At 50.5% G+C, this 27990-nt stretch overlaps 3 protein-coding genes across 9 annotated transcripts; 1 reads left to right on the top strand and 2 right to left on the bottom strand.

The window, feature by feature from the left end:
- Positions 1–420: 420 nt before the first annotated feature.
- LOC131590100 (pro-resilin-like) lies at positions 421–3987 on the top strand. The gene is made up of 13 exons (XM_058859996.1): positions 421–436; positions 502–852; positions 914–1060; positions 1120–1287; positions 1328–1369; positions 1509–1570; positions 1611–1724; positions 1922–1992; positions 2024–2149; positions 2297–2386; positions 2679–2698; positions 2907–3020; positions 3053–3987. Exons 2-13 carry the CDS (start codon positions 729–731, stop codon positions 3064–3066), a joined length of 1092 nt encoding a protein of 363 aa, XP_058715979.1. The 5' UTR covers positions 421–436; positions 502–728; the 3' UTR covers positions 3067–3987.
- Positions 1307–12646, bottom strand: LOC131590109 (coiled-coil domain-containing protein 9-like). 7 transcript variants are annotated; one of them, XM_058860012.1, is made up of 7 exons: positions 12389–12646; positions 10883–11011; positions 9685–9733; positions 7772–7895; positions 6245–6334; positions 3995–4039; positions 1307–1422 (listed from the first exon to the last, which is right to left on the bottom strand). In XM_058860012.1, the coding sequence occupies exons 1-7, from the start codon at positions 12559–12561 to the stop codon at positions 1394–1396; spliced, it is 639 nt and encodes a 212-aa protein (XP_058715995.1). In that variant the 5' UTR covers positions 12562–12646; the 3' UTR covers positions 1307–1393. The 7 variants fall into 7 exon arrangements, with proteins under 7 accessions (XP_058715995.1, XP_058715996.1, XP_058715998.1 ...); XM_058860013.1 differs by having other exon boundaries at positions 3995–4036; XM_058860011.1 differs by having other exon boundaries at positions 1311–1422; positions 4005–4036.
- Positions 12647–14022: 1376 nt separating this feature from the next.
- LOC131590016 (coiled-coil domain-containing protein 9-like) lies at positions 14023–26371 on the bottom strand. Its single transcript, XM_058859808.1, has 8 exons — positions 26094–26371; positions 24389–24475; positions 22365–22454; positions 19899–20063; positions 17553–17636; positions 16469–16615; positions 14367–14601; positions 14023–14033 (listed from the first exon to the last, which is right to left on the bottom strand). Exons 1-8 carry the CDS (start codon positions 26094–26096, stop codon positions 14023–14025), a joined length of 822 nt encoding a protein of 273 aa, XP_058715791.1. The 5' UTR covers positions 26097–26371.
- Between the last annotated feature and the right edge of the window lie 1619 nt (positions 26372–27990).

Below are 27990 nucleotides of genomic sequence, written 5' to 3'. Positions count from 1 at the left end.
CTCAAAATTTGGGGTAAAAAACCCTCAAAATTCGGGTTTTTTTTTAGAAACAAAAACCTCAAAATTTGGTTTTTTTTTTTTAGAGGGAAAAACCTCAAAATTTGGGGTAAAAAAAACCTCAAAATTCGGGGTTTTTTAAGAGGAAAAAAATCCTCAAAATTTGGTTTTTTTTTAGAGGGAAAAATCTCAAAATTTGGGGTAAAAACCCTCAAAATTTGGGTTTTTTTGGGGGTAAAAATCTCAAAATTTGGGGTAAAAAACTTCAAAATTTGGGGTTTTTTTGGGGGGTAAAAATCTCAAAATTTGGGTTTTTTTTGGGGGGGGGAGTGAAAGGGGGAGGGGAGAACCCCAAAATTAAAGAGGAATCCGGAAGATTTTTCTGGAATTTTTATTTGGAAAAGACAAAATTGGGGAGGGGGATTTTGGGGGTCCCCAGGTGAATTTTGGGGGGTCCCCAGGTGGATTTTGGGGGTCCCCAGGTGGATTTTGAGGGTCCCTCAGGTGGATTTTGGGGTCCCCAGGTGGATTTGGGGGATTTTTGGGGGTCCCCAGGTGGATTTTGGGGGTCCCCAGGTGGATTTTGGGGGATTTTTGGGGTCCCCAGGTGGATTTTGGGTTCCCCAGGTGGATTTTGGGGGTCCCCAGGTGGATTTTGGGGTCCCCAGGTGTATTTGGGGGATTTTTGGGGGTCCCCAGGTGGATTTTGGGGGGATTTTGGGGGTCCCCAGATGGATTTTGGGGGATTTTTGGGGTCCCACCTGGTCCTGGTCACACCTGGGGGGGTCTCAGGTGATTTTTGGGGTCCCCCAGGTGAATTCTGGGTGGTCTCAGGTGGATTTTGGGGTCCCTCAGGTGGATTTGGGGTCCCCAGGTGAATTTTGGGGGTCCCAGGTGGGATTTTGGGGTCCCTCAGGTGGGATTTGGGGTCCCTCAGGTGGATTTTTGGGGTCCCCAGGTGATTTTTGGGGTCCCCCAGGTGGGATTTGGGGTCCCTCAGGTGAATTTTGGGGTCCCTCAGGTGGATTTTGGGGTCCCTCAGGTGGGATTTGGGGTCCCTCAGGTGGATTTTGGGGTCCCCAGGTGGATTTGGGGTCCCCAGGTGAATTTTGGGGGTCCCAGGTGGATTTTGGGGTCCCCCAGGTGGATTTTGGGGTCCCCAGGTGGATTTTGGGTGGTTTCAGGTGGGATTTGGGGTCCCTCAGGTGATTTTTGGGGTCCCTCAGGTGGTTTTTGGGGTCCCTCAGGTGGATTTTTGGGGTCCCTCAGGTGATTTTTGGGGTCCCCCAGGTGGATTTCGGGTCTCTCAGGTGGGATTTGGGGTCCCCAGGTGGATTTTGGGGTCCGTCAGGTGGATTTTGGGGTCCCTCAGGTGGGATTCAGGGTCCCGCCCCCGTCACACCTGGGGGGGGTCGCTGGCTCCTCCTGTGGGGGGAGAGAGAGAGAAAAAAGGGGCTGAAGACCCCAAAAAATCCCCAAAATCCTTCAGGTGAGTCTGGGGTCCCCCCCAGGTGAGTTCTGGGGTCCCTCAGGTGAATTTTGGGGTCCCTCAGGTGAATTTGGGGTCCCCCAGGTGAATTTGGGGTCCCTCAGGTGAATTTGGGGTCCCCCAGGTGAATTTTGGGATCCCCCAGGTGAATTTTGGGGTCCCTCAGGTGCCCCCAGGACCCCCCAAAACCCCCAAACCACGCCCGGGGTCGGTCGGGGGCGGGAGGAGTTTAATGCAGGTGAGTCCAGATGTGCTCAGGAGAGTCCAGATGTGCCCAGATGTGCCCCAGGTGAGTCAGTGCAGCAGCGACAGCCCCGAAAATCCCTCAAAGACCCCAAAAAGAGCCCAAAAAGCAGCGCCCAGGTGAGTCCAGATGTGTCCAGGTGAGCTCAGATGAGCTCCAAGTGAGTCCAGATGTGCCCCAGATGTGCCCAGGTGAGCTCAGGTGAGTCCAGATGTGCCCAGGTGAGTCCAGATGTGCCCCAGATGTGCCCAGATGTGCCCAGGTGAGCTCAGGTGAGTCCAGATGTGCCCCAGATGTGCCCAGGTGAGCTCAGGTGAGTCAGTGCAGCAGCGACAGCCCCAAAAACTCCCCCAGAGACCCCAAAAAAGCCCCAAAAAGCAACGCCCAGGTGAGTCCAGATGTGTCCTGATGTGCCCCAGGTGAGTCCAGATGTGCCCCAGATGTGCCCAGGTGAGCTCAGGTGAGTCCAGATGTGCCCAGATGTGCTCAGGTGAGTCAGTGCAGCAGCGACAGCCCCGAAAATCCCCCAGAGACCCCAAAAAGATCCCGAAAGTTCCCCCAAAAAGCAGCGTCCAGGTGAGTCCAGGTGAGTCCAGATGTGCCCAGATGTGCCCAGGTGAGTCCAGATGTGCCCAGATGTGCCCAGGTGAGCTCAGGTGAGTCAGTGCAGCAGCGACAGCCCCGAAAATCCCCCAGAGACCCCAAAAAAGCCCCAAAAAAGCCCCAAAAAGCAGCGCCCAGGTGAGTGCAGATGTGCCCAGATGTGCCCAGGTGAATTCAGGTGAGCTCAGGTGAGTCAGTGCAGCAGCCACAGCCCCAAAAGCTCCCCCAGAGACCCCAAAAAACCCCCAAAAGACCCCGAAAGTTCCCCCAAAAACCCCTCCCAGAGCCAAAAAGCAGCGCCCAGGTGAGTCCAGATGTGCTCAGGTGAGTCCAGATGTGCCCCAGATGTGCCCAGGTGAGCTCAGGTGAGTCAGTCCAGCAGCCACAGCCCCGAAAATCCCCCAGAGACCCCAAAAAACCCCAAAAAGACCCCGAAAGTTCCCCCAAAAGCCCTTCCCAGAGCCAAAAAGCAGCGCCCAGATGTGCTCAGGTGAGTCCAGATGTGCCCCAGGTGAGCTCAGGTGAGTCCAGATGTGCCCCAGGTGAGTCCAGATGTGCCCCAGATGTGCCCAGGTGAGTCAGTGCAGCAGCTCCAGGCAGCGAAAGCCCCGAAAATCCCTCAGAGACCCCAAAAAAGCCCCAAAAAAGCCCCAAAAGCAGCGTCCAGATGTGCCCAGATGTGCCCAGGTGAGTCCAGATGTGCCCCAGATGTGCCCCAGGTGAGCTCAGGTGAGTCCAGATGTGCCCCAGATGTGCCCAGCAGCAGCAGTGGGGGATGGGGGAGGCGTTTTGGGCCAAATTTTGGGGTTTTTGGACGTTTTTGGAGGGAATTTGGGGATTTTTTTGGAGTTTTTGGGGGTCCCAGGGCTGGTTTTGGGGGATTTTTGGGGATTTTTGGGGATTTTGGGCATCCTGGGGGTGTTTTGGGGTTTTTGGGGGTCCCAGGGCTGCTTTAGGGGGGATTTTTGGGGAGATTCTGGGGATTTTGGGGGGGATTTTGGGGATTTTTTAGGAATTTCGGGGATTTTTTGGGGAATTTTGCAAATTTTTGGGAATTTTGGGATTTTTGGGGGAATTTTGGGATTTTTTGGGGGGAATTTTGGGGGAAATTTTGGGGTTTTTGGGGGGAATTTTGGGATTTTTTGGGGGGAATTTTGGGGTTTTTGGGGATTTGGGGGAATTTCAGGGAATTTTGGGGTTTTTTGGGGGAATTTTGGGGGGGATTTTGGGGGTCCCAGGGAGATTTTGGGGGGATTTTGGGGCTCCTGGGGGTGTTTTGGGGTTTTCTGGGGGTCCTGGGGCTGCTTTTAGGGGGATTTTTGGTGTTTTGGGGATTTTTGGGGGATTTTGGGGGATTTTTGGGGTTCCTGGGGCTGTTTTGGGGGGGATTTTGGGGAGAATTTTGGGCAGATTTTGGGAATTTTGGGGGATTTTTTTTTTATTTTGGGGGGATTTTTTTAGGGATTTTGGGGTTTTTGGGGATTTTTTGGGGGGATTTTGGGATTTTTTGGGGGGAATTTGGGGGTTTTTGGGGATTTGGGGGAATTTCAGGGAATTTTGGGATTTTTGGGGGGAATTTTGGGTTTTTTTGGGGGAATTTTGGGGGGAATTTTGGGGTTTTTGGGGCGTTTGGGCTCAGGGTGGGGGAGGGGAGCTCTTACGGAAACGAACCCTCTGGAAATCCGAGATCTCCACCCCCGGCACTGCTGGGAATGGCACCAGTTTGGACCAGTTTGGACCAGTTTGAACCAGTTTGGACCAGTTTGAACCAGTATAAACCAGTTTGAACCAGTTTAAACCAGTTTAAACCCATATAAATCAGCCTAAACCAGTTTAAACCAGCTTAAACCAGTTTAGAAACCAGTTTAGAAACCAGTATGCACCGGTACAGACCAGTTTAGACAAGTTTGAACAAGTTTGAACCAGTTTGAACCAGTTTAAACCAGTTTGAACCAGTTTGAACCAGTTTGAACCAGTTTAAACCCGTATAAATCAGCTTAAACCAGTTTAAACCAGCTTAAACCAGTTTAGAAACCAGTTTAGAAGCCAGTATGCACCGGTACAGACCAGTTTAGACCAGTTTAAACCAGTTCAAAATAGTTTGAACCAGCTTAAACCAGTTTAAACCAGTTTAAACCAGTTTGAACCAGTATAAACCAGTTTAAACCCGTATAAATCAGCCTAAACCAGTTTAAACCAGCTTAAACCAGTTTAGAAACCAGTTTAGAAACCAGTGTGCACCAGTACAGACCAGTTTAGACCAGTTTGAACCAGTTCAAAACAGTTTGGACCAGTTTAAACCAGTTTAAACCAGTTTGAACCAGTATAAACCAGTTTAAACTTGTATAAATCAGCCTAAACCAGTTTAAACCAGCTTAAACCAGTTTAGAAGCCAGTATGCACCGGTACAGACCAGTTTAAACCAGTCTAAACCAGTTTAAACCCCACCCAGAGATCTTCTCCGCTGCCTCCCAGTACAGACCAGTAACCACCAGTGACCCCCCAACCCCCTCCCAGTCCATCCCAGTCCCTCCCAGTTCATCCCAGTAACCCGAAACCTCCTCCCAGTTCATCCCAGTAACCCCAAATCCCCTCCCAGTCCATCCCAGTTCCTTCCAGTTCCTCCCACTTTGTCCCAGTGCCCTCCCAGTTCATCCCAGTAACGCCAAATCCCCTCCCAGTCCCTCCCAGTTCATCCCAGTCCCCTCCCAGTCCCTCCCAGTTCATCCCAGTCCCCTCCCAGTCCCTCCCAGTTCATCCCAGTCCCCTCCCAGTCCCTCCCACTTTGTCCCAGTCCATCCCAGTCCCTCCCAGTTTGTCCCAGTAACCCGAAACCTCCTCCCAGTTCATCCCAGTTTGTCCCAGTAACCCCCAAATCCCTCCCAGTTCCTCCCAGTTCATCCCAGTCCCCCCCAGACCCCTCCCAGTCCCTCCCAGTTCATCCCAGTTAATCCCAGTCCCCTCCCAGTCCATCCTAGTCCCTCCCACTTTGTCCCAGTTCATCCCAGTGCCCTCCCAGTCCCTCCCAGTTCATCCCAGTAACCCGAAACCTCCTCCCAGTTCATCCCAGTAACCCCAAATCCCCTCCCAGTCCATCCCAGTTCCTTCCAGTTCCTCCCAGTTTGTCCCAGTGCCCTCCCAGTAACGCCAAATCCCCTCCCAGTCCCTCCCAGTTTGTCCCAGTCCATCCCAGTCCCTCCCAGTTTGTCCCAGTAACCCGAAACCTCCTCCCAGTTCATCCCAGTTTGTCCCAGTTCATCCCAGTTTGTCCCAGTAGCCCCAAAATCCCTCCCAGTCCCTCCCAGTTCCTCCCAGTTCATCCCAGTCCCCTCCCAGTTCATCCCAGTGCCCTCCCAGTCCCTCCCAGTTTGTCCCAGTAACCCGAAACCTCCTCCCAGTTCATCCCAGTTTGTCCCAGTAACCCCAAAATCCCTCCCAATTCCTCCCAGTTCCTCCCAGTCCCTCCCAGTCCATCCCAGTTCATCCCAGTAACCCCAAAATCCCTCCCAGTCCCTCCCAGTCCCTCCCAGTTCCTCCCAGTTAATCCCAGTCCCCTCCCAGTCCCTCCCAGTTTGTCCCAGTTCATCCCAGTGCCCTCCCAGTCCCTCCCAGTTCATCCCAGTAACCCGAAACCTCCTCCCAGTTCATCCCAGTAACCCCAAATCCCCTCCCAGTTCATCCCAGTGCCCTCCCAGTTCATCCCAGTTAATCCCAGTAACCCCCAAATCCCTCCCAGTCCCTCCCAGTTCCTCCCAGTCCCTCCCAGTGCCCTCCCAGTTCATCCCAGTCCCTCCCAGTCCCCCCCAATCCCCTCCCAGTCCCTCCCAGTTCATCCCAGTTAATCCCAGTCCCCTCCCAGTCCCTCCCAGTCCATCCCAGTCCCTCCCAGTCCCTCCCAGTCCCCCCAGTACCGTCGGGGGGGCTCCCGCTGGGCTCCGGGGGGGGGAGGGGCGGCTCCGGGACCCCCCCCTCAGGCGGGGGAGGGGCGGGGGGGGGCGGTCCTGGGGGAGAAACTGGGATGAACTGGGAGCACTGGTTTGAACTGGGGAGCACCGGGGGGAGAGACTGGGGTGAACTGGGAGCACTGGTTTGAACTGGGGAGCACTGGGGGGGTCCCTGGGGGTCACTGGGAGTTACTGGGGGTTACTGGTTTGAACTGGTTTGAACTGGGACGCACTGGGGGGGTCCTGGGGGGTTACTGGTTTGAACTGGTTTGAACTGGGATGCACTGGGGGGGTCCCTGGGGGTTACTGGGAGTTACTGGTTTGAACTGGGACGCACTGGGGGGGTCCCGGGGGGTTACTGGGAGTTACTGGTTTGAACTGGGAGGCACTGGGGGGGTCCCTGGGGGTTACTGGTTTGAACTGGTTTGAACTGGGACGCACTGGGGGGGTCCCTGGGGGTCACTGGGAGTTACTGGGGGTTACTGGTTTGAACTGGGGTGGTCCCTGGGGGTTACTGGGGGTTACTGGTTTGAACTGGGACGCACTGGGGGGGTCCCTGGGGGTTACTGGGAGTTACTGGGGGTTACTGCTTTGAACGGGGGGTTACTGGTTTGAACTGGTTTGAACTGGGACGCACTGGGGGGGTCCCTGGGTGTTACTGGTTTGAACTGGTTTGAACTGGGAGGCACTGGGGGGGTCCCGGGGGGTTACTGGTTTGAACTGGTTTGAACTGGGGGGGTCCCGGGGGGTTACTGGTTTGAACTGGTTTGAACTGGTTTGAACTGGGGGGGTCCCGGGGGGTTACTGGTTTGAACTGGTTTGAACTGGTTTGAACTGGGGGGGTCCCGGGGGGTTACTCGTTTGAACTGGTTTGAACTGGGACGCACTGGGGGGGTCCCAGGGGGTTACTGGTTTGAACTGGTTTGAACTGGGACGCACTGGGGGGGTCCCTGGGTGTTACTGGTTTGAACTGGGACGCACTGGGGGGGTCCCTGAGGGTTACTGGTTTGAACTGGTTTGAACTGGGAGGCACTGGGGGGGGGGTCCCTGGGGGTTACTGGTTTGAACTGGTTTGAACTGGGAGGCACTGGGGGGGTCCCTGGCGGTTACTGGGGGTTACTGGTTTGAACCAGGGGGGTCCCAGGGGGTTACTGGTTTGAACTGGTTTGAACTGGGACGCACTGGGGGGGTCCCTGAGGGTTACTGGTTTGAACTGGTTTGAACTGGGAGGCACTGGGGGGGTCCCTGGGGGTTACTGGTTTGAACTGGTTTGAACTGGGACGCACTGGGGGGGTCCCGGGGGGTTACTGGTTTGAACTGGTTTGAACTGGGAGGCACTGGGGGGGTCCCTGGGGGTTACTGGTTTGAACTGGTTTGAACTGGGAGGCACTGGGGGGGTCCCTGGGGGTTACTGGTTTGAACTGGTTTGAACTGGGAGGCACTGGGGGGGTCCCTGGGGGTTACTGGTTTGAACTGGTTTGAACTGGGACGCACTGGGGGGGTCCTGGGGCTCCTCCTCCTCCTCCTCCTCCTCTTCCTCGCTGACGTCCTCCCATTGATCCGAATCCCCCGGAGAGCCCGGAGCCCCCGGAGCCGCTTCCGGAACCTTCCCTGGAACCTGCGGGGGAGGGGAGGGGAGGGGGAGGGGGAGGGGACACAAAATTCCTCAGGGGAAAATTCCCAAAAATTCCCAGAGAATTCCCAAAAAAATCCTGGGAAAATTCCCAAAAAAACCCCGGGAAAATTCCCCAAAAAAATCCCAGAGAATTCCCAAAAATTCCCAGAGAATTCCCAAAAAAACCCCGGGAAAATTCCAAAAAAAATCCCAGAGAATTCCCAAAAAAATCCTGGGAAAATTCCCAAAAAGTCCCAGAGAATTCCCAAAAAAATCCCGGGAAAAATCCCCAAAAAATCCCAAAGAATTCCCAAAAATTTCCCAAAAAAATCCTGAGAAAAATAAAAAAAAAATCCCAGAGAATTCCCAAAAAAATCCTGGGAAAATTCCCAAAAAATCCCAGAGAATTCCCAAAAATTCCCAAGGGAATTCCCAAAAAATCCCAGAGAATTCCCAAAAAAATCCCTGGGAAAATTCCCAAAATTCCCAGGAAAATTCCCCAAAAAACTCTGGGAGAATTCCCAAAAAAATTCCCAGAGAATTCCCAAAAAATCCCAGAGAATTCCCAAAAAAATCCTGGGAAAATTCCCCAAAAATTCCCAGAGAATTCCCAAAATTCCCAAGGGGAAAATTCCCAAGAAAATTCCCAAGAAAATTCCCCAAAAAATCCCGGGAGAATTCCCAAAATTCCTGGGAGAATTCCCAAAAAAATCCCTGGGAAAATCCCCAAAAATCCCAGAGAATTCCCAAAAAAATCCTGGGAAAAATCCAAAAAAAATCCCAGAGAATTCCCAAAAAAACCCGGGAGAATTCCCAAAATTCCTGGGAGAATTCCCAAAAAAATCCTGGGAAAATTCCCAAAAAATTCCTGGGAGAATTCCCCAAAAAATCCCGGGAAAATTCCCCAAAAAGTCCCAGGAAAATTCCCCAAAAAACCCTGGGAGAATTCCCAAAAAAAATTCCCAGAGAATTCCCAAAAAATCCCAGAGAATTCCCAAAAAAATCCTGGGAAAATTCCCCAAAAATTCCCAGAGAATTCCCAAAATTCCCAAGGGGAAAATTCCCAAAAAAAGCCCAAGAAAATTCCCAAGAAAATTCCCAAAAATTCCCAAGGGAATTCCCAAAAAACCCCTGGGAAAATTCCCAAAAAATTCCTGGGAGAATTCCCCAAAAAATCCCGGGAAAATTCCCCAAAAAGTCCCAGAGAATTCCCAAAAAAATCCTGGGAAAAATCCCAAAAATTCCCAGAGAATTCCCAAAATTCCCAAGGGGAAAATTCCCAAAAAACCCCCAAGAAAATTCCCAAGAAAATTCCCAAAAAAATCCCAGGAGAATTCCCAAAAAAATCCTGGGAAAATTCCCAAAAAAATCACAGGAAAATTCCCCAAAAAGTCCCAAGAAAATTCCCTAAAATTCCCAAGGGAATTCCCAAGAAAATTCCCAAAAAAATCCCAGGAGAATTCCCAAAAAAATCCTGGGAAAATTCCCAAAAAAATCACAGGAAAATTCCCCAAAAAGTCCCAGGAAAATTCCCCAAAATTCTTGGGGGAATTCCCAAAAAAACCCAGGAAAATTCCCAAAAAAATCCTGGAAAAATTCCCAAAATTCCTGGGGAGATTCCCAAAACAACCCCGGGAGTATTCCCAAAATTCCCAGGGAATTCCCAAAAAATCCTCCCCAAAAACTCCGAGAAAATCCCAAAATTCCCGGGGAATTCTCCAAATCCCAGGAAAATTCCCCAAAATTCCCAAAATTCCCGGAATTCCTGGAATTCCCGGAATTCCGGGCTCACCTCGGGGCTCTGGGGCTCCGGCTGCGGCTCCCAGCGATCGTCGTGGAAACTGGGAATGAAATCCATGGAAAAAAATCGGGAATTCAGCCCCAAATTCCCGGGAATTTGAGGAATTCGGCCCAAAATTCCCGGGAAAATGGGAATTCCCAAAAAAAAATCCCCTGGAAAAGGAGATTTCACCCCAAAATCCAGGAGAAAATCAGGGATTGAGCCCCAAAATCCACGGAAAAATGGGAATTTATCCCGAAATTCCTGGGAATGGGGGAGAATTCCCAAGAAAATCCAGGGAAAATGGGAATTTATCCCAAAATTCCACTGGAAAAGGGAGGAGGAGGAAAATTCCAGCCCCAAACGCCTCCAGGAACCCCAAAATTCCCAAAATTCCTTCCCAGGACCCCCAAATTCCCAAAATTTCCTCCCAAAATCCCCAAAAATTCCCAAAATCCCTCCCAGGACCCCCCCAAATTCCCAAAAATTCCCCCCAAAATCCCAAAATTCCCCAAATTTTTCCCCAAAATCCCTCCCAGGACCCCCCAAATTCCACAAAATTCCCACAAAATTCCCAAAAATCCTCAAAATCCATCCCAGGACCCCAAAATTCCCAAGATTTTCCCCAAATTTCCCCCCAGGACCCCCCAAAATTCCCCAAAATTCCCAAAATATTTCCCAAAATTCCCCCAAAATTCCCAAAATTCCCTCCCAGGACCCCCCAAAATCCCAAAAATTCCCCAAATTCCCCCCAAAATCCTCCCAGGACCCCCCAAAATTCCCGGAAATTCCCAAAAAATTCCCCAAAATTCCCAAAAATCCTTCCCAGGACCCCCCAAAATCCCAAAAATTCCCCCCAAAAATCCTCAAAATCCCTCCCAGGACCCCCCAAAATTCCCAAAAATTCCCCAAATTCACCCCAAAATCCTCCCAGGACCCCCCAAATTCCCAAAAATTCCCAAAAAATTCCCCAAAATCCTTCCCAGGACCCCCCAAAATTCCCAAAAATTCCCACAAAATTCCCCCCAGAATTCCCAAATTCCCAAAAAATCCTCCCAGGACCCCCCAAAATTCCCAAAAATCCCTCCCAGGACCCCAAAATTCCCCAAATTTTCCCCAAAAATTCCCGAAATTCCTTCCCAGGACCCCCCAAAATTCCCAAAAATTCCCGAAATTCCGGAAATTCCGGTCCCCGCCCCTCCCCCCTCACCTGTAGGCCCCTCCCCCCCCGGCGCGGCCCCTCCTGCGCTGGGGGTGGGGGAGGGGCCGGAGCTGCCCCCGGGGGGGGATGGGGGGGGCCCCTCCCCCCCCCTCGGGATCCTCCGGGAGCCCCAAAAACCTGAGGGGGGGGAGGGGCAGAGCTGGGACCCCGAAATTCCCAAAAATTCAGCCCCAAAATTCCCAAAATTCCAACCCAAAATTCCCAAAATTCAGCCCCAAATTCCCAAAATTCAGCCCCAAATTCCCAAAATTCAGCCCCAAAATTCCCAAAAATTCCCAAAATTCCAGCCCCAAAATTCCCAAAAATTCAGCCCCAAAATTCCCAAAATTCAGCCCCAAAAATTCCCAAAATTCCAAAATTCAGCCCCAAAATTCCCAAAAATTCAGCCCCAAATTCATCCCAAAATTCAGCCCAAAAATTCCCAAAATTCAGCCCCAAAATTCCCAAAATTCAGCCCCAAAAATTCCCCAAATTCAGCCCCAAAATTCAGCCCCAAAATTCCAGCCCCAAAATTCCCAAAATTCATCCCAAAATTCCCAAATTTAATCCCAAAGTTCATCCCAGGATCCCAAAATTTATCCCAAAATTCCCAAATTTAATCCCAAAAATCCCGAATTTCATCCCAAAATCCCGAAATTCATCCCAGAATCCCAAAATCCGCCCCAGAACTCAGCCCAAAATCCCAAAATTCAGCCCAAAATCCCAAAATTCAGCCCAAAATCCCAAATTTCATCCCCAAATTCATCCGGGAACCCCAAAATTCCCAAATCCATCCCCAAATTCCATTTTCCCCCCAAAATTCTGGGGTTTTTTTCCCCAAATCCCATTTTTTCCCCCCAAATCCCATTTTTCCCTCTAAAAACCCCATTTTTCCCATAAAAATCCCATTTTTTTCCCCCAAAATTCCCATTTTTTTCCCAAATTTTTTCCCAAAACCCCGGGATTTTTCCCCAAATCCCATTTCCCCCCCCAAAATCCCATTTTTTCCCAAAAAAATCCCATTTTTTCCCATATAAACCCCATTTTTTCCCAAAAAATCCTATTTTTTCCCTAAAAAATTCAATTTTTTTCCCCAAGTTCCGTTTTTTTTCCCCAAAATTCTCATTTTTTTCCCAAGTCCCATTTTTATCCCTCAAAATCCCTTTTTCCCCCCAAAATCCCATTTTTTCCCCAAAATCCCATTTTTTCCCCCCAAAATCCCATTTTTACCCCCAAAAATCCCATTTTTTCCCCTAAAAATTCGATTTTTTCCTAAAAAATACAATTTTTTTCCCAAAAAATCCCATTTTTTTCCCCAAAAAATTCAATTTTTTCCTAAAAAATACAATTTTTTTCCCCAAAAAATCCCAATTTTTCCCTCTAAAAACCCCATTTTTTCCCCAAAAACTCAATTTTTTCCCCTAAAAATTCAATTTTTTTCCCCAAAAATTCAGGTTTTTTTCCAAAAATCCCCGGATTTTTTCCCGAAACGCCGTTTTTTCTCCCCAAACTGACATCCCCTCGGGTTTCTGTGCGTCCCACTCCCTCCTCCAGGCTCCTTTGGGGTCTCGGTGTCGCTCCAGGCGCTCGCGGTCGATCCGATCCCGTTCCCGTTCCCAAACCCCCCAAAATCCCAGGAATTCCCCCAAATCCCAGCCCAAAATTCCAACTTTTCCCCAATTTCCCATTTCTCCTCCCAAAATCTTGGGGGTTTTTCCCTAAAATCCCATTTTTAATCCCAAAAATCCCATTTTCCCCTCTAAAAATCCCATTTTTTCCCCTAAAAATCCCATTTTTTTTTCCTAAAAATCCCATTTTTTCCCAAATTTTTCCCCAAATCCCATTTTTCCCTCTAAAAATCCCATTTTTCCCATAAAAACCCCATTTTTTCCCCAAAAAACTCCATTTTTTCCCCAAAAAATCCCATTTTTTTCCCAAATTTTTTCCCAAAACCCCAGGAATTCTCCCCAAATCCCATTTTTCCCCCAAAGTCCCATTTTTCTCCCCAAAAACCCCATTTTTTCCCCAAAAAATACCTTTTTTTTCCCAAAAAACCCCTTTTTTCCCAAAAAAATCCCGTTTTTTCCCGAATTTTTCCCAAAATCCCATTTTTTCCCCAAAAAATCCCATTTTTCCCCTCAAAATCAAATTTTTATCTCCAAAAATCTCATTTTTCCCTCTAAAAATCCAATTTTTATCTCTAAAAATCCCAATTTTTTCCCCAAAAAATCCCATTTTTTTTCCCAAAAATCCCATTTTTCCCCCAAAAATCCCAATTTTTTCCCAAAACGCCGTTTTTTCTCCCCAAACTGACATCCCCTCGGGTTTCTGTGCGTCCCACTCCCTCCTCCAGGCTCCTTTGGGGTCTCGGTGTCGCTCCAGGCGCTCGCGGTCGATCCGATCCCGTTCCCGTTCCCAAACCCCCCAAAATCCCAGGAATTCCCCCAAATCCCAGCCCAAAATTCCAACTTTTCCCCAATTTCCCATTTCTCCTCCCAAAATCTTGGGGGTTTTTCCCTAAAATCCCATTTTTAATCCCAAAAATCCCATTTTCCCCTCTAAAAATCCCCTTTTTTTTCCAAAAAATCCCATCTTTCCCTCTAAAAATCCCATTTTTTTCCCCAAAAATTCCATTTTTTTTCCCAAAAAATCCCATTTTTCCCCCAAAATCCCATTTTTACCCTCAAAAAATTAAATTTTTTTCCCCTAAAAATTCAAATTTTTTCCCCAAAAATTCAATTTTTCCCCAAAAATCCCATTTTTTCCCGCCAAAAATTCAATTTTTTTCCCAAAAAATCCCATTTTTTCCCAAAAAAATTCAATTTTTTTCCCCGTAAATTCAATTTTTTCCCCCCAAATCCCCGGATTTTTTCCCAAAATCCCCTTTTTTCTCCCCAAACTGACATCCCCTCGGGTTTCTGTGCGTCCCACTCCCTCCTCCAGGCTCCTTTGGGGTCTCGGTGTCGCTCCAGGCGCTCGCGGTCGATCCGATCCCGTTCCCGTTCCCAAACCCCCCAAAATCCCAGGAATTCCCCCAAATCCCAGCCCAAAATTCCAACTTTTCCCCAATTTCCCATTTCTCCTCCCAAAATCTTGGGGGTTTTTCCCTAAAATCCCATTTTTAATCCCAAAAATCCCATCTTTCCCCTCTAAAAATCCCCTTTTTTTTCCAAAAAATCCCATCTTTCCCTCTAAAAATCCCATTTTTTTCCCCAAAAATTCATTTTTTTTCCCAAAAAATCCCATTTTTCCCCCCAAAATCCCATTTTTACCCCCAAAAATCTCATTTTTTCCCCTAAAAATTCAATTTTTTTCCCCAAAAATTCAATTTTTTTCCCTAAAAATTCAATTTTTTCCCCAAAAATCCCATTTTTATCCCTAAAATTCCCATTTTTCCCCCAAAAAATCCCATTTTTTCCCCAAAAAATCTCATTTTTTCCCCAAAAAATCCCATTTTTTTTCCCAAAAATCCCATTTTTTCCCCAAATTTTTTCCCCAAATCCCAAATTTTTTTCCCAAAATCCCCTTTTTTCTCCCCAAACTGACATCCCCTCGGGTTTCTGTGCGTCCCACTCCCTCCTCCAGGCTCCTTTGGGGTCTCGGTGTCGCTCCAGGCGCTCGCGGTCGATCCGATCCCGTTCCCGTTTCCAGCGCTCGTATTCCGCCCGTTCCCTTCCCGTCATCCAGAGCGTCGGATCCAGGGGGGCCGGGATCCCCCCCCGGCGAGACTGGAGAGGAAAATCGGGATCAGATTCCCGGAATTCCCGGGAAAAAATTGGGGAGAAATTCGGGATGGGATTCCCACAAATTCCCAGAAATTCCCCCCAAAAAATCCCCAAAAATTCCCAAAAATCGGGGGGAAAATCGGGATCAGATTCCCGGAATTCCCGGGAAAAAATCGGGGGGAAAATCGGGATGGGAATCCCAAAATTCCCCCCAAAAATTGGGGGGAAATTCGGGAGGGAATTCACAAAAATTCCCAAAAAAATTCCCCCAAAAAAATTCCCCAAAAAATCGGGGGGAAAATCGGGATCAGATTCCCAGAAAATCACGGAAATTCCCCCAAAAAAATTCCCCCCAAAAATTCCTAAAAATTCCCCCCCAAAAAATTGGGGAAAAATTGGGAATTCCCCCAAAAAAATTGGGGGGAAAATCGGGATCAGATTCCCAAAAAATCCCGGAAATTCCCCAAAAAAATTCCCCCCAAAAAATTCCCCAAAAAATTCCCCCCAAAAATTCCCAAAAATCAGGATGAGATTCCTGGAATTCCCAGAAATTCCCCCCAAAAAATTCCCCCTCAAAAAAATTCCCCCCAAAAAAATTCCCCCCCCCAAAAATTCCCAAAAAAATTCCCCAAAAAATATTCCCAAAAATTGGGGGGAAAATTGGGATCAGATTCCCGGAAAAATCCCGAAATTCCCGGAAATTCCCCCCAAAAAAATTCCCCCAAAAAAATTCCCCCAAAAAAATTCCCCAAAAAAATTCCCAAAAATTCCCCCCAAAAATGGGGAAAAATTGGGAATTCCCCCCCAAAAATTGGGGGGAAAATCGGGATCAGATTCCCGGAATTCCCAGGAAAAAATTGGGGGGAAATTCGGGATGGGATTCCCACAAATTCCCAGAAATTCCCCCCAAAAAATCCCCCAAAATTCCCAAAAAATCGGGATGAGATTCCAGAAAAATCCCAGAAATTCCCCCCAAAAAAATCCCCAAAAATTCCCAAAAATCGGGGGGAAAATCAGGATGAGATTCCCAAAGAAATCCCGGAATTCCTGGAAATTCCCCCAAAAAAATTCCCCAAAAAAATTCCCCCCAAAAGAATTCTCCCCCAAAAAAATTCCCAAAAAAAATTCCCCAAAAAATATTCCCAAAAATTGGGGGGAAAATTGGGATGATTCCTGAAATTCCCGGGAAAAAAATTGGGGGGAAAATCGGGATGAGATTCCAGAAAAATCCCGGAAATTCCCAAAAAAAATTCCCCCCAAAAATTCCCAAAAATCGGGGGGAAAATTGGGATGGGATTCCTGAAAAATCCCGGAAATTCCCAAAAAAAATTCCCCCCAAAAAAATTCCCCCCAAAAAAAATTCCCCCCAAAAAATTCCAAAAAAAAAATTCCCCCCCAAAATTCCCAAAAATCGGGGGGAAAATCGGGATGAGATTCCTGAAATTCCCAGGAAAAAATTGGGGGGAAATTCGGGATGAGATTCCCAAAAAATCCCGAAAATTCTGGGATTTCAGGAATTCAGGAATTGGGAATTCAGGAATTCAGGAATTGGGAATTCCGGGAATTTGGGAATTCAGGGAATTCTGGGATTTCAGGAATTGGGGATTCAGGAAAGTTGGGAATGTTGGGAATTCCGGGAATTCAGGAATTGGGAATTCAGGAATTGGGGATTCAGGAATGTTGGGAATTCCGGGAATTCAGGAATTGGGAATTCAGGGAATTTTGGGAATTCAGGAATTGGGATTTCAGGATTTGGGGATTTGGGAATTCAGGGAATTCAGGAATTGGGAATTCAGGATTTGGGAATTCAGGAAATTTGGGAATTGGGATTTCAGGAATGTTGGGAATTCCGGGAATTCCGTGTTCCCACCGTGTTTTTGCCCAGCTCGGCTCCCCCCCAGCTCCGGCCGCGCCTCCGGGAGCCCCCCCCGGGGCCCCTCCCCCGCTCGGGGCCGCGGCGCCGGGGATCGTCCAGAAAGTTCCGAACGGGATTCGGGCTGGGATCCGGGAATCCGTCCTGGAACAATGGAGAAACAAACTGGAGTGAACTGGGAGCACTGGGAGTGAACTGGGAGCACTGGGAATGGACTGGGAGCACTGGGAATGGACTGGGAACGAACTGGGAGCACTGGGAATGGACTGGGAATGGACTGGGAGCACTGGGATTCGGGCTGGGATCCGGGAATCCGTCCTGGAACAATGGAGAAACAAACTGGAATGAACTGGGAGCACTGGGAATGGACTGGGAATGGGGCTGGGATCCGGGAATCCGTCCTGGAATGGCACAGAAACAAACTGGGAATGAACTGGGAGTGAACTGGGATTCGGGCTGGGATCCGGGAATCCGTCCTGGAACGGCACAGAAACAAACTGGGAGTGAACTGGGAGCACTGGGAATGGACTGGGAGCACTGGGATTCGGGCTGGGGTCCGGGAATCCGTCCTGGAACAATGGAGAAACAAACTGGAGTGAACTGGGAGCACTGGGAATGGACTGGGAATGGACTGGGAGCACTGGGAATCCGTCCTGGAACAGCACAGAAACAAACTGGAGTGAACTGGGAGTGAACTGGGAGCACTGGGAGTGAACAGGGATTCGGGCTGGGGTCCGGGAATCCGTCCTGGAATGGCACAGAAACAAACTGGAGTGAACTGGGAGCACTGGGAATGAACTGGGGGAGACTGGGAATGAACTGGGAGTGAACTGGGGAGGACTGGGAGGGGTTAAAGTGGGACTGGGAGCAACTGGGAGTGACTGGGAGTGAACTGGGGGAGACAGGAAAGGACTGGGAGTGAACTGGGAGCACTGAGAGTGAACTGGAAGTGAACTGGGAGCACTGGGAGAGAACTGGGAGGGGACTGGGAGTGAACTGGGAGCACTGAGAACAAACTGGGGGGACACTGGGGGGGGGACTGGTTTATACTGGTTTATACTGGTCCGTACTGGGGGCTCACCCTGCAGTTCCGCTCGTACTCAGCGATTTTCTGCATCTCCTCGTTCATCTGCTCAATGTTCTGCAGCCGCCGCTGCTCCCATTCCTGACCCAAAAATGGGCAAAAATCACCCAAAAATGGGCAAAAACACCCAAAAATCACCCAGAAACACCCAAAAATCACCAGAAACACCCCAAAAATCACCCAGAAACACCCAAAAACACCCCAAAAACACCCAAAATCTCCTCGTTCATCTGCTCGATGTTCTGCAGCCGCCGCTGCTCCCATTCCTGCCAAAAACACCCAAAAATGGGCAAAAATCACCCAAAAATCACCAAAAACACCCAAAAATGGGCAAAAATCACCCAAAAATGGGCAAAAACACCCAAAAATCACCCAGAAACACCCCAAAACACCCCAAAAACACCCAAAAACACCCAAAACCACCCAAAAAACACCCAAAATCTCCTCGTTCATCTGCTCGATGTTCTGCAGCCGCCGCTGCTCCCATTCCTGCCCCAAAAACACCCAAAAATGGGCAAAAATCACCCAAAAATGGGCAAAAACACCCAAAAATGGGCAAAAACACCCCAAAATCACCCAAAATCACCCAAAAACACCCAAAAATCACCCAGAAACACCCAAAAACACCCCAAAAACATCCAAAATCACCCAGAAACACCCAAAAACACCCAAAAACACCCAAAAACACCCAAAAATGGGCAAAAATCACCCAAAAATGGGCAAAAACACCCAAAAATGGGCAAAAATCACAAAAAAACACCCAGAAACACCCCAAAATTGGTCAAAAATTGGTCAAAAACGCCACAAAATCCCCCAAATTCCACCCAAATTTTCCCACAAAATTCCTCCCAAAATTCCTCCCCAAATCCCTCCAATTCCACCCAAAAATTCTCTCCAAATTCCGCCCAAATTCCCCCACAAAATTCCCACAAAATTGATAAAAAATTCCACCCAAAATCGCTCCCCCAATCCCCCAAATTATCCCCCAAAATCCCCCCAAAATTCCACCCAAAATTGCCCCAAAATTCCCACAAAATCCTCCCAAAATTTCCCTCCAAAATCCCCCAAATTTTCCTAAATTCCCCCCAAATTGCCCCAAAATTCCCCCAAATCCCCCCAAATTTCCTCCCAAAATCACCCAAAATTCCTCAGAAAATTCCCACAAAATCCTCCCAAAATTTCCCTCCAAATTTCCCCCCAAAATCCCCCTCAAATTCCCCAAAAATCCCCCAAAATCCCCCCAAAATTCCCCCAAATTCCACCCAAATTCCCCCAAAATCCCCCCCAAAATTCCCCAAAATTCCACCCAAATTTCCCCCAAAATTCCCCCAAAATTCCACCCAAAATCCCCCAAATTTTCCTCCAAATTTTGCCCCAAAATTCCCTCAAATTTCCCCCAAAATTCCCCAAATTTCCCTCCAAAATCCCCCCAAAATTTCCCTCCAAAATCCCCCAAAATCCACCCCAAATCCCCCCAAAATCTCCCCAAATTTCCCTAAATTCCTCCAAATTTCCCCTAAAATTCCCCCTAAAATCCCCCCAAAATCCCCCAAAATTCCCCCAAAATTCCCCCAAAATTGCCCAAAAATTCCACCCAAAATCCCCCAAATTCCACCCAAAATTCCCCCAAAATGCCCCCAAAATTCCACCCAAAATCCCCCCAAATTTCCCTAAATTCCCCCAAAATTCCCACAAATTCCACCCAAAATTGCCCAAAAATTCCACCCAAAATCCCCCAAATTTTCCCCCAAAATTGCCCCAAAATTCCCCCAAATTCCTCCCAAAATCCACCCAAAATCCCCCAAAATCCCCCCAAAATTCCCCCAAATTCCCCCAAAATTCCCCCAAATTCCCCCAAAATTGCCCAAAAATTCCACCCAAAATCCCCCAAATTTTCCCCCCAAATTGCCCCAAAATTCCCCCAAACTCCTCCCAAAATCCACCCAAAATCCCCCAAAATTCCCCCAAAATTGCCCAAAAATTCCACCCAAAATCCCCCAAATTCCACCCAAATTTCCCCCAAAATTGCCCAAAAAATTCCACCCAAAATCCCCCCAAAATCCTCCCCAAAATTCCCCCAAATTCCACCCAAAATTGCCCCAAAATCCCCCCAAATTTCCCAAAATTCCACCCAAAATCCCCCCAAAATTTCCCCCCAAGATTCCACCCAAATTCCCCCAAAATTCCCAAAAATCCCCCCAAAATTCCACCCAAATTCCCCCAAATTCCACCCAAAATTCCACCCAAAATTCCCCAAATTTTCCCCCAAATTTTGCCCCAAAATTCCCTCAAATTCCCCCCCAGATTTTCCCAAAATCCCCGAATTTTGCCCCAAATCCTCACCTGGGATTTTCTGTCGCTGCCGTCGCCCCCCCCCGCCCCTCCCCCCCTCCCCCGGGGCCGCCGGGGCCGGGACCCCCCCCCCGCCCCTCCCCCACCCTGGGGGCGCCCGGGGGTCCTGGGGGGGCCCTGGGGGGGCTTTGGGTCCCTCGGGGGGGGCTTGGGCTCCTGGGGGGGACAAAAATAGACAAAAATGGACAAAAATGGATAAAAACAACACAAAATCACCTGAAATCACCCAAAATCAACCCAAAATCAATAAAAAATCAATAAAAAACAGCCCAAAACCACCCAAAATCAACCCAAAATCACCCAAAATCAACCCAAAATCAACAAAAATAGACAAAATCATCCCAAAATCACCCCAAAATCAACCCAAAATCAATAAAAAACAGCCCAAAACCACCCAAAATCAACCCAAAATCAACAAAAACAGACAAAATACACAAAAATAGACAAAACCAACCCAAAATCACCCAAATCAACCCAAAATCAACAAAAATAGACAAAAACAACCCAAAATCACCCCAAATCAACCCCAAATCAACCCAAAATCAACAAAAATAGACAAAAACAACCCAAAATCACCCAAAATCAACCCAAAATCAACAAAAACAGACAAAAACAACCAAAATCACCCCAAATCAACCCAAATCAACCCAAAATCACCCAAAATCAACCCAAAACCACCCAAAATCAACCCAAAATACACCAAAATAGACAAAAAACTACCAAAAACACGCGAAATCAACCCAAAATCAACCCAAAACCACCCCAAATCAACCCCAAATCAACAAAAAACAGCCCAAAACCACCCAAAATCAACCCAAAATCACCCGAAATCATCCCAAAACCACCCAAAATCAACACAAAATCACCCGAAATCAACCCAAAATCACCCAAAATCACCCCAAATCAACCCAAAATCACCCAAAATACACCAAAACACCCCAAAAATACATAAAATACACAAAAATAGACAAAAACAACCGAAAATTATCCCAAATCAACCTCAAATCAACCCAAAATCACCCAAAATCAACCCAAAATCAATAAAAACCAGCCCAAACCCACCCAAAATCAACCCAGAATTTTCCTCAGTTTCCCCCCAAAATCCCCAAATTTCCCCCAAAATCCCCAATTTTTCCCCCAAAAATCCCCGAATTTTCCCCCAATTCCTGGATTTTTCCTCAGTTTCCCCCAAAATCCCCAACCCCCCCCAAATTCCCAAATTTTCCTCAGTTTCCCCCCAAAATCCCCAAATTTTCCCCAAAATCCCCAATTTTTCCCCCAAAATCCCCAAATTTCCCCCCAAAAATCCCCAAATTTTCCCCAAATGCCCCCCAAAATCCCCGAATTTTCCTCAGTTTCCCCCCCAAAACACCTGAATTTCCCCCAAATCCCCGAATTTTCCCAAAAATCCCCAAATTTCCCCCAAAAATTCCCAAATTTTCCCCCAAATCCCCAAATTTTTCTCCTAATTCCCAGAATTTTCCTCAGTTTCCCCCCAAAAAAACCCAATTTTTCCCCAAATTTTCCCCCCAAATCCCCGAATTTTCCCCAAAATCCCCAAATTTTCCCCAAATTTTCCTCAGTTTCCCCCCAAAAATCCCCAAATTTCCCCCCAAAACCCCAAATCCCCCCCCAAAATCCCCAAATTTTCCTCAGTTTCCCCCCCAAAAAACCCAGTTTTTCCCCAAATTTTCCCCCAAAAATCCCCAAATTTTCCCCAAAATCCCCAAATTTCCCCCCGAATTTCCGGAACTTTCCTCAGTTTCCCCCCCAAACCCCCCCAAAAAAACCCTGAATTTTCCCCAAAATCCCCCAATTTTCCTCAGTTTCCCCCAAAATCCCCAAAACCCCCCAAAAAACCCCAAATTTTCCCCAAAATCCCAAATTTCCCCCAAATTTTCCTCAGTTTCCCCCCCAAAAAATCCCAATTTTTCCCCAAATTTTCCCCCCAAAATCCCTGAATTTTCCCCATTTTTTCCCCCAAAATCCCTGAATTTTCCCCAAAAATCCCCCAAAATCCCCAAATTTTCCCCAAATTTCCGGAACTTTCCTCAGTTTCCCCCCCAAACCCCCAAATTTCCCCAAATTTTCCCCAAATCCCCGGAATTTTCCTCAGTTTCCCCCCAAAAAACCCAATTTTTCCCCATTTTTTCCCCCAAATATTCCGAATTTTCCTCAGTTTCCCCCCCAAAAACCCCAAATTTCCCCAAATTTTCCCCCAAATTTCCCGAATTTTCCTCAGTTTCCCCCCCAAAACCCCAAATTTCCCCAAATTTTCCCCAAATCCCCGGAATGTTCCTCAGTTTCCCCCCAAAACCTCCGGTTTTCCTCAGTTTCCCCCCCAAAAAAACCCAATTTTTCCCCAAATTTTCCCCCAAAAATCCCCGGATTTTCCCCAAAATCCCCAAATTTCCGGAATGTTCCTCAGTTTCCCCTCCCCGCCCCTCCCCCGCTCACGCTCTGGGGGTGTCGCTGCCCCCCCCGGGGGGGTCGGGCGGTCACTGCCCCCCCCTGGAGCTCGGCCGCGCGCCGGTCTGCCTCGATTTCCTGGGAATGACCGGAACGTTCCGGAATTCCGGGGGAAATTCGGGAATTACAGGAGGAATTTGGGGATTTTGGGGGAAAAATTCGGGGGTTTTGGGGCAAAATTTGGGGTTTTTTGGAAAGAAAATCGGATTTTTTGGGAAGAAAATTGGATTTTTTGGGGGAAATTTGGGGTTTTTTGGGAGAAATTTTGGGATTTTGGGGGGAATTTGGGGTTTTTGGGGCAAAATTTGGATTTTTCGGGAGAAATTTTGGGGTTTTTTGGGGGAATTTGGGGTTTTTGGGGGGAATTTTGGGATTTTGGGAGAAATTTTGGGGGTTTTTGGGGTGAAATTTGGGGATTTTTGGAAAGAAAATTGGATTTTTTGGGGGAAATTTGGGGTTTTTTGGAAGAAATTCGGATTTTTTGGGGGGAATTTGGGGGAAATTGGGGTTTTTTGGGGGAAATTTTGGGGCTTTGGGAGAGAAATTTGGGTTTTTTTGAGTGAAATTTGAGGGGATTTAAGGGAAAATTGGGATTTTTTGGGGGAAATTTGGGATTTTAGGGGGGAAAATTTGGGGGTTTTGGGAAGGGATTTGGGGGGATTTGAGTGAAATTCGAGGTTTTTGGAAGAAATTTGGGGAGTTTGGAGCAAAATTTGGGGTTTTGGGGGGATTTGGGTTTTGGGGAGGGATTTGAAGGGGTCTCAGGGGGGATTTTGGGGAGGGGTCTCTGGTGGATTTTGGGGAGGGGTCTGGGGGTATTTGGGGAGGGGTCTCGGTGGGATTTGGGGAGGCTCTGGGGTATTTTGGGGAGGGGTCTGGGGGGTTTTGGGGAGGGGTCTGGGGGCTTTGGGGTGTCTGTGGATTTTGGGGAGGGGTCTCTGTATTTTGGGGTTCCAGTGTATTTTGGGGAGGGGTCTGGGGGGTTTTGGGGAGGCTCTGGGGGTTTTTGAGGGGAATCCTGGGGGGTATTTTGGGGAGGGGTCTCAGGGATATTTGAGGAGGGGTCTCAGGGATTTTTGGGGAGGCTCTGGGGGTATTTTGGGGGGGCTCTGGTGTATTTTGGGGAGGGGTCTCAGGAGTTTTTGGGGAGCGTCTGGGGTATTTTGGGGTTCCAGGGTATTTTGGGGAGGCTCTGGGGGTATTTTGGGGAGGGGTCTGGGGGTATTTTGAGGAGGGGTCTGGGTGGGATTTTGGGGAGGGGTCTCTGGGGGTTTTGGGGAGGGCTCTGGGGGTATTTTGGGGAGGGGTCTCAGGTATTTTTGGGGGAGATCCCAGGGGTATTTTGGGGAGGCTCTGGGGGTATTTGGGGAGGGGTCTCAGGGGTATTTTGGGGGGGCTCTGGGGGTATTTGGGGAGGGGTCTGGGGGTATTTTGGGGAGATCCCAGGGGGGTTTTGGGGAGGCTCTGGGGTATTTTGGGGAGGGGTCTGGGGGTATTTTGAGGAGGAATCTGGGTGGGATTTTGGGGAGGGGTCTCAGTGGATTTTGGGGGAGATCCCAGGGGTATTTTGGGGAGGGGTCTCGGTGGGATTTGGGGAGGGGTCTCAGGGGGTTTTTGGGGAGGGGTCTCAGGGGGTTTTGAGGAGGGGTCTGGGGGTATTTTGGGGAGGGGTCTCAGGGGGTTTTGGGGAGGGGTCTCAGGTATTTTGGGGAGGGGTCTGGGGGGTTTTTGGGGGGAATCCTGGGGGGGATTTTGAGAAGGCTCTGGGGGTATTTTGGGGAGGGGTCTCAGGGATATTTGAGGAGGGGTCTCAAGTATTTTGGGGAGGAGTCTCTGTGTATTTTGGGGTTCCAGTGTATTTTGGGGAGGGCTCTGGGGGTATTTTGGGGAGGGGTCTGGGGGTATTTGGGGAGGGGTCTCAGGGTATTTTGGGGAGGGGTCTCAGGGGTATTTTGGGGGGTCTGGTGTATTTTGGGGAGGGGTCTCAGGTATTTTGGGCTCCCCTGGCTCACCTGGTAGCGCCGCACCAGCGCCTCGTTCTTCCTGCGCAGGGCAGCGATTCTCCGGTCCAGCTCCGCGTCCTTCTCCAGAGCCGCCGCCTGGAACAGGGGGAAACGTCACTGGGACCCCCAAAAACACCCAAAAACACCAAAAAATACCCCAAAAACACCCCAAAAACACCAAAAAACTCCCAAAAACACCCCAAAAACACCAAAAAACACCCCAAAAACACCCCAAAACACCCCAAAAACACCCAAAAACTCCCAAAAACCACCCAAAAAACACCAAAAAACACCCCAAAAACACCAAAAAACACCCCAAAAACACCCCAAAAACACCAAAAAACACCCAAAAATACCCCAAAAACACCCCAAAAACACCAAAAAACACCCCAAAACACCTCAGGGACCCCCCAGGGATCCCTGAGACCCCCGGGACCCCCCAGACCCCTCCAGAGCCGCCGCCTGAAACGGGGGGGAAACATCACCAGGACCCCCAAAAACACCCCAAAAACACCCCAAAAACACCCCAAAAACACCCCAAAAACACCCCAGGGACCCCCGGGACCCCCAGGGACCCCCCGAGACCCCTCCAGAGCCGCCGCCTGAAACGGGGGGGAAACATCACCGGGACCCCCAAAAACACCCCAAAAACACCCCAAAAACACCCCAAAAACACCCAAAAACTCCCAAAAACACCCCAAAAACACCCCAAAAACACCCAAAAACACCCAAAAACACCCCAAAAACACCCCAAAAACACCCCAAAAACACCCCAGGGACCCCCTGAGACCCCCGGGACCCCCAAAAACACCCCAAAAACACCAAAAACACCCCAAAAAACACCCCAAAACCACCCCAGGGACCCCCGGGACCCCCAAAAACACCCCAAAAACACCAAAACCACCAAAAAACACCCCAAAAACACCCCAGGGACCCCCCCAGACCCCTCCAGAGCCGCCGCCTGGAACGGGGGAAAACATCACCGGGACCCCCAAAAACACCCAAAAACCACCCAAAAACACCCAAAAACACCAAAAACACCCCCGGGACCCCCAAAAACACCCCAAAAACACCCCAAAACACCAAAAAACACCAAAAAACACCAAAAAACACCAAAAAACACCTCAAAAACACCCCAAAAACACCCAAAAACACCAAAAAACACCCCAAAAACACCCCAGGGACCCCCCCAGAGCCCTCTAGAGCCCCCTGAGACCCCCCCAGACCCTCCCAGGACCCCTCGGGACCCCCCCAGACCCACCCAGGACCCCCCCAGACCCTCCCAGAGCCCCCCGGGACCCTCCCGAGACCCCCCCAGACCCCCCCAGGACCCCCCAGAACCCCCCGGGACCCTCACAGGACCCTCCAGAGCCCCCCCAGGACCCCCCGAGAATCCCCCAGACCCCTCCAGGACCCCCCCCAGAGCCCCCAGACCCCCCCAAAACCCCCCAGGACCCCCCCAGGACCCCCCGGGACCCCTCCAGAGCCCCCAGGACCCCCGAGACCCCCCCGAGACCCCTCCAGAGCCCCCCCAGGACCCCCCCAGAGCCCCCCGAGACCCCCCAAAACCCCCCGGGACCCTCACAGGACCCTCCAGAGCCCCCCCAGGACTCCCCAGGACCACCCAGACCCCTCCAGAGCCCCCCAGGACCCCCGAGACCCTCCCGGGACCCCCCCGGGACCCCCCAGGACCCCCCGGGACCCCCAGACCCACCATGGCGGCTCCGGGACCGGCACAATCCCCGCCCACACCCTGACGTCACTTCCTCTTCCGGCAGCAGCAGGGCGGTGCTTAAAGGGGCGATGGCACCGCGGTGGGGCCCGCGGGCCGAGAATTAAAAGGGCAATGGGGAGGGATTTTGGGGGGCGCGGGACCCCCCAGGGTGGGGTCACGTGGGGCGGGTGGCACCTCTGTCACCCCCCCCTCTGTGCCTCAGTGTCCCCTCAGTGTCCGCCTGTCACCAAAATGTCACCGAGTGTACCCAAAGTGTCCCCAAATGCCCCCCAAATGCCCCCCCAATGTCCCCTCAGTGTCCCCAAATGTCCCCAAATGTCCCAAATATCCCCCCAATGTCCCCTCAGTGTCCCCTCAATGTCCCCAAATGTCCCCAAAGCCCCCCCAATGTCCCCTCAGTGTCCCCAAAGCCCCCCCAAAACCTCCCAATGTCACCCCAGTGTCCCCTCAATGTCCCCAATGTCCCCCCAATGTCCCCTCAGTGTCCCCAAATGTCCCCAAAGCCCCTCCAGAGACCCCCAAAGCCCCCCCAATGTCCCCCCAGTGTCCCCAAAGCCCCCCAATGTCCCCCCAAAGTCCCCAAATATTCCCCAAACTCCCCCAAAGCCCCCCCAGTGTCCCCAAAGCCCCCCCAATGTCCCCCCAGTGTCCCCAAAGTCCCCCCAATGTCCCCAATGTCCCCAAAGCCCCCCCAAAGCCCCCCCAGTGTCCCCAAAGCCCCCCCAATGTCCCCCCAGTGTCCCCAAAGTCCCCCCAATGTCCCCAATGTCCCCAAAGCCCCCCCAAAGCCCCCCCAATGTCCCCAAAGCCCCCCCAATGTCCCCAAATATCCCCCAAACCCCCCCAAAGCCCCCCCAAACCCCCCAATGTCCCCCAAACCCCCCCAAAGCCCCCCCAATGTCCCCAAACCCCCCCAAAAGTCCCCAAATATCCCCCAAACCCCCCCAAATATCCCCCAAAGTCCCCCCAAACCCCCCCAATGTCCCTCAATGTCCCCCCAATGTCCCCAAACCCCCCCCAAGCCCCCCCAATGTCCCCCCAAAAGTCCCCAAAGCCCCCCCAAAGTCCCCAAATATCCCCCAAAGCCCCCCAATGTCCCCCCAATGTCCCCAAAGCCCCCCCAAAGCTCCCCCAAAGCCCCCCCAAACCCCCCCAATGTCCCTCAATGTCCCCCCAATGTCCTCAAAGCCCCCTCAAAGCCCCCCCCAATGTCCCTCAGTGTCCCCCCAGTGTCCCCAATGTCCCCCCAAAGCCCCCCCAGTGTCCCCAAAGCCCCCCCAATGTCCCCAAAGCCCCCCAAAACCCCCCCAAAGCCCCCCCAGTGTCCCCCCAATGTCCCCAAAGCCCCCCCGTGTCCCCCCTCCCCTCTGTGGGCGTGGCCAACATTGGCCCCGCCCCTTTGGGCGCGTCCTCACGCACGCGATGGGCGTGGCCAGCGATGGCCCCGCCCCTTTGGGCGTGACGCTGCACATGCGATGGGCGTGGCCTCATTGGCCCCGCCCCTCTGGGCGTGTCCGCGCGTGCGCGATGGGCGTGGCCTCGTTGGCCCCGCCCCCCGGCTGTCTCCATGGCAGCTGCGGCTCTGGCCGGGGCCGCGGGCGCTGATTGGCTGAGCCCGAGCGCGCGCGGAGCAGGGGGCGGGGCCAGGAGGGGATGGGGGGGGCGGGAGAGGGGACGGGGGGAACTGGGGGGGAAATGGGGGGGAACTGGGGGGAAACTGGGGGGGAACTGGGGGGAAACTGGGGGGGACTGGGGGGGAATCTATAGGGGAAATGGGGGGGAAACTGGGGGGAAATGGGGGGGAATCTATAGGGGAAACTGGGGGGAAACTGGGGGGATTTATAGGGGAAACTGGGGGGAAACTGGGGGGATTTAT

Source organism: Poecile atricapillus, chromosome 31, assembly GCF_030490865.1.
Source record: "Poecile atricapillus isolate bPoeAtr1 chromosome 31, bPoeAtr1.hap1, whole genome shotgun sequence".
Classification (NCBI taxonomy): Eukaryota; Metazoa; Chordata; class Aves; order Passeriformes; family Paridae; genus Poecile; species Poecile atricapillus.
The sequence above is the reverse complement of the archived record's forward strand: the minus strand, read 5'-3'. Positions and strand labels throughout refer to the sequence as shown.

What these genes read in the sequence shown, in the direction of transcription:
- LOC131590016 (XM_058859808.1), bottom strand. An exon ending in AGTACGAGCGGAACTGCAGG is followed by an intron (nt 16,616 to 17,552) that starts GTGAGCCCCCAG and finishes CCATTGTTCCAG; the next exon opens with GACGGATTCCCGGATCCCAG. An exon ending in CCGAGCTGGGCAAAAACACG is followed by an intron (nt 14,602 to 16,468) that starts GTGGGAACACGG and finishes TTTCCTCTCCAG; the next exon opens with TCTCGCCGGGGGGGGATCCC.
- LOC131590109 (XM_058860010.1), bottom strand. Translation starts at nt 12,561, where the DNA reads ATGGGAAATTGGGGAAAAGTTGGAATTTTGGGCTGGGATTTGGGGGAA. An exon ending in GGAGCCCCAGGACCCCCCCA is followed by an intron (nt 6,335 to 7,771) that starts GTGCGTCCCAGT and finishes TTTCTCCCCCAG; the next exon opens with GACCGCCCCCCCCCGCCCCT. An exon ending in CAGCGGGAGCCCCCCCGACG is followed by an intron (nt 4,040 to 6,244) that starts GTACTGGGGGGA and finishes TGCCATTCCCAG; the next exon opens with CAGTGCCGGGGGTGGAGATC.
- LOC131590100 (XM_058859996.1), top strand. Translation starts at nt 729, where the DNA reads ATGGATTTTGGGGGATTTTTGGGGTCCCACCTGGTCCTGGTCACACCT. An exon ending in TGATTTTTGGGGTCCCCCAG is followed by an intron (nt 1,288 to 1,327) that starts GTGGATTTCGGG and finishes TGGGGTCCCCAG; the next exon opens with GTGGATTTTGGGGTCCGTCA. An exon ending in TGGATTTTGGGGTCCCTCAG is followed by an intron (nt 1,370 to 1,508) that starts GTGGGATTCAGG and finishes GGTCCCCCCCAG; the next exon opens with GTGAGTTCTGGGGTCCCTCA.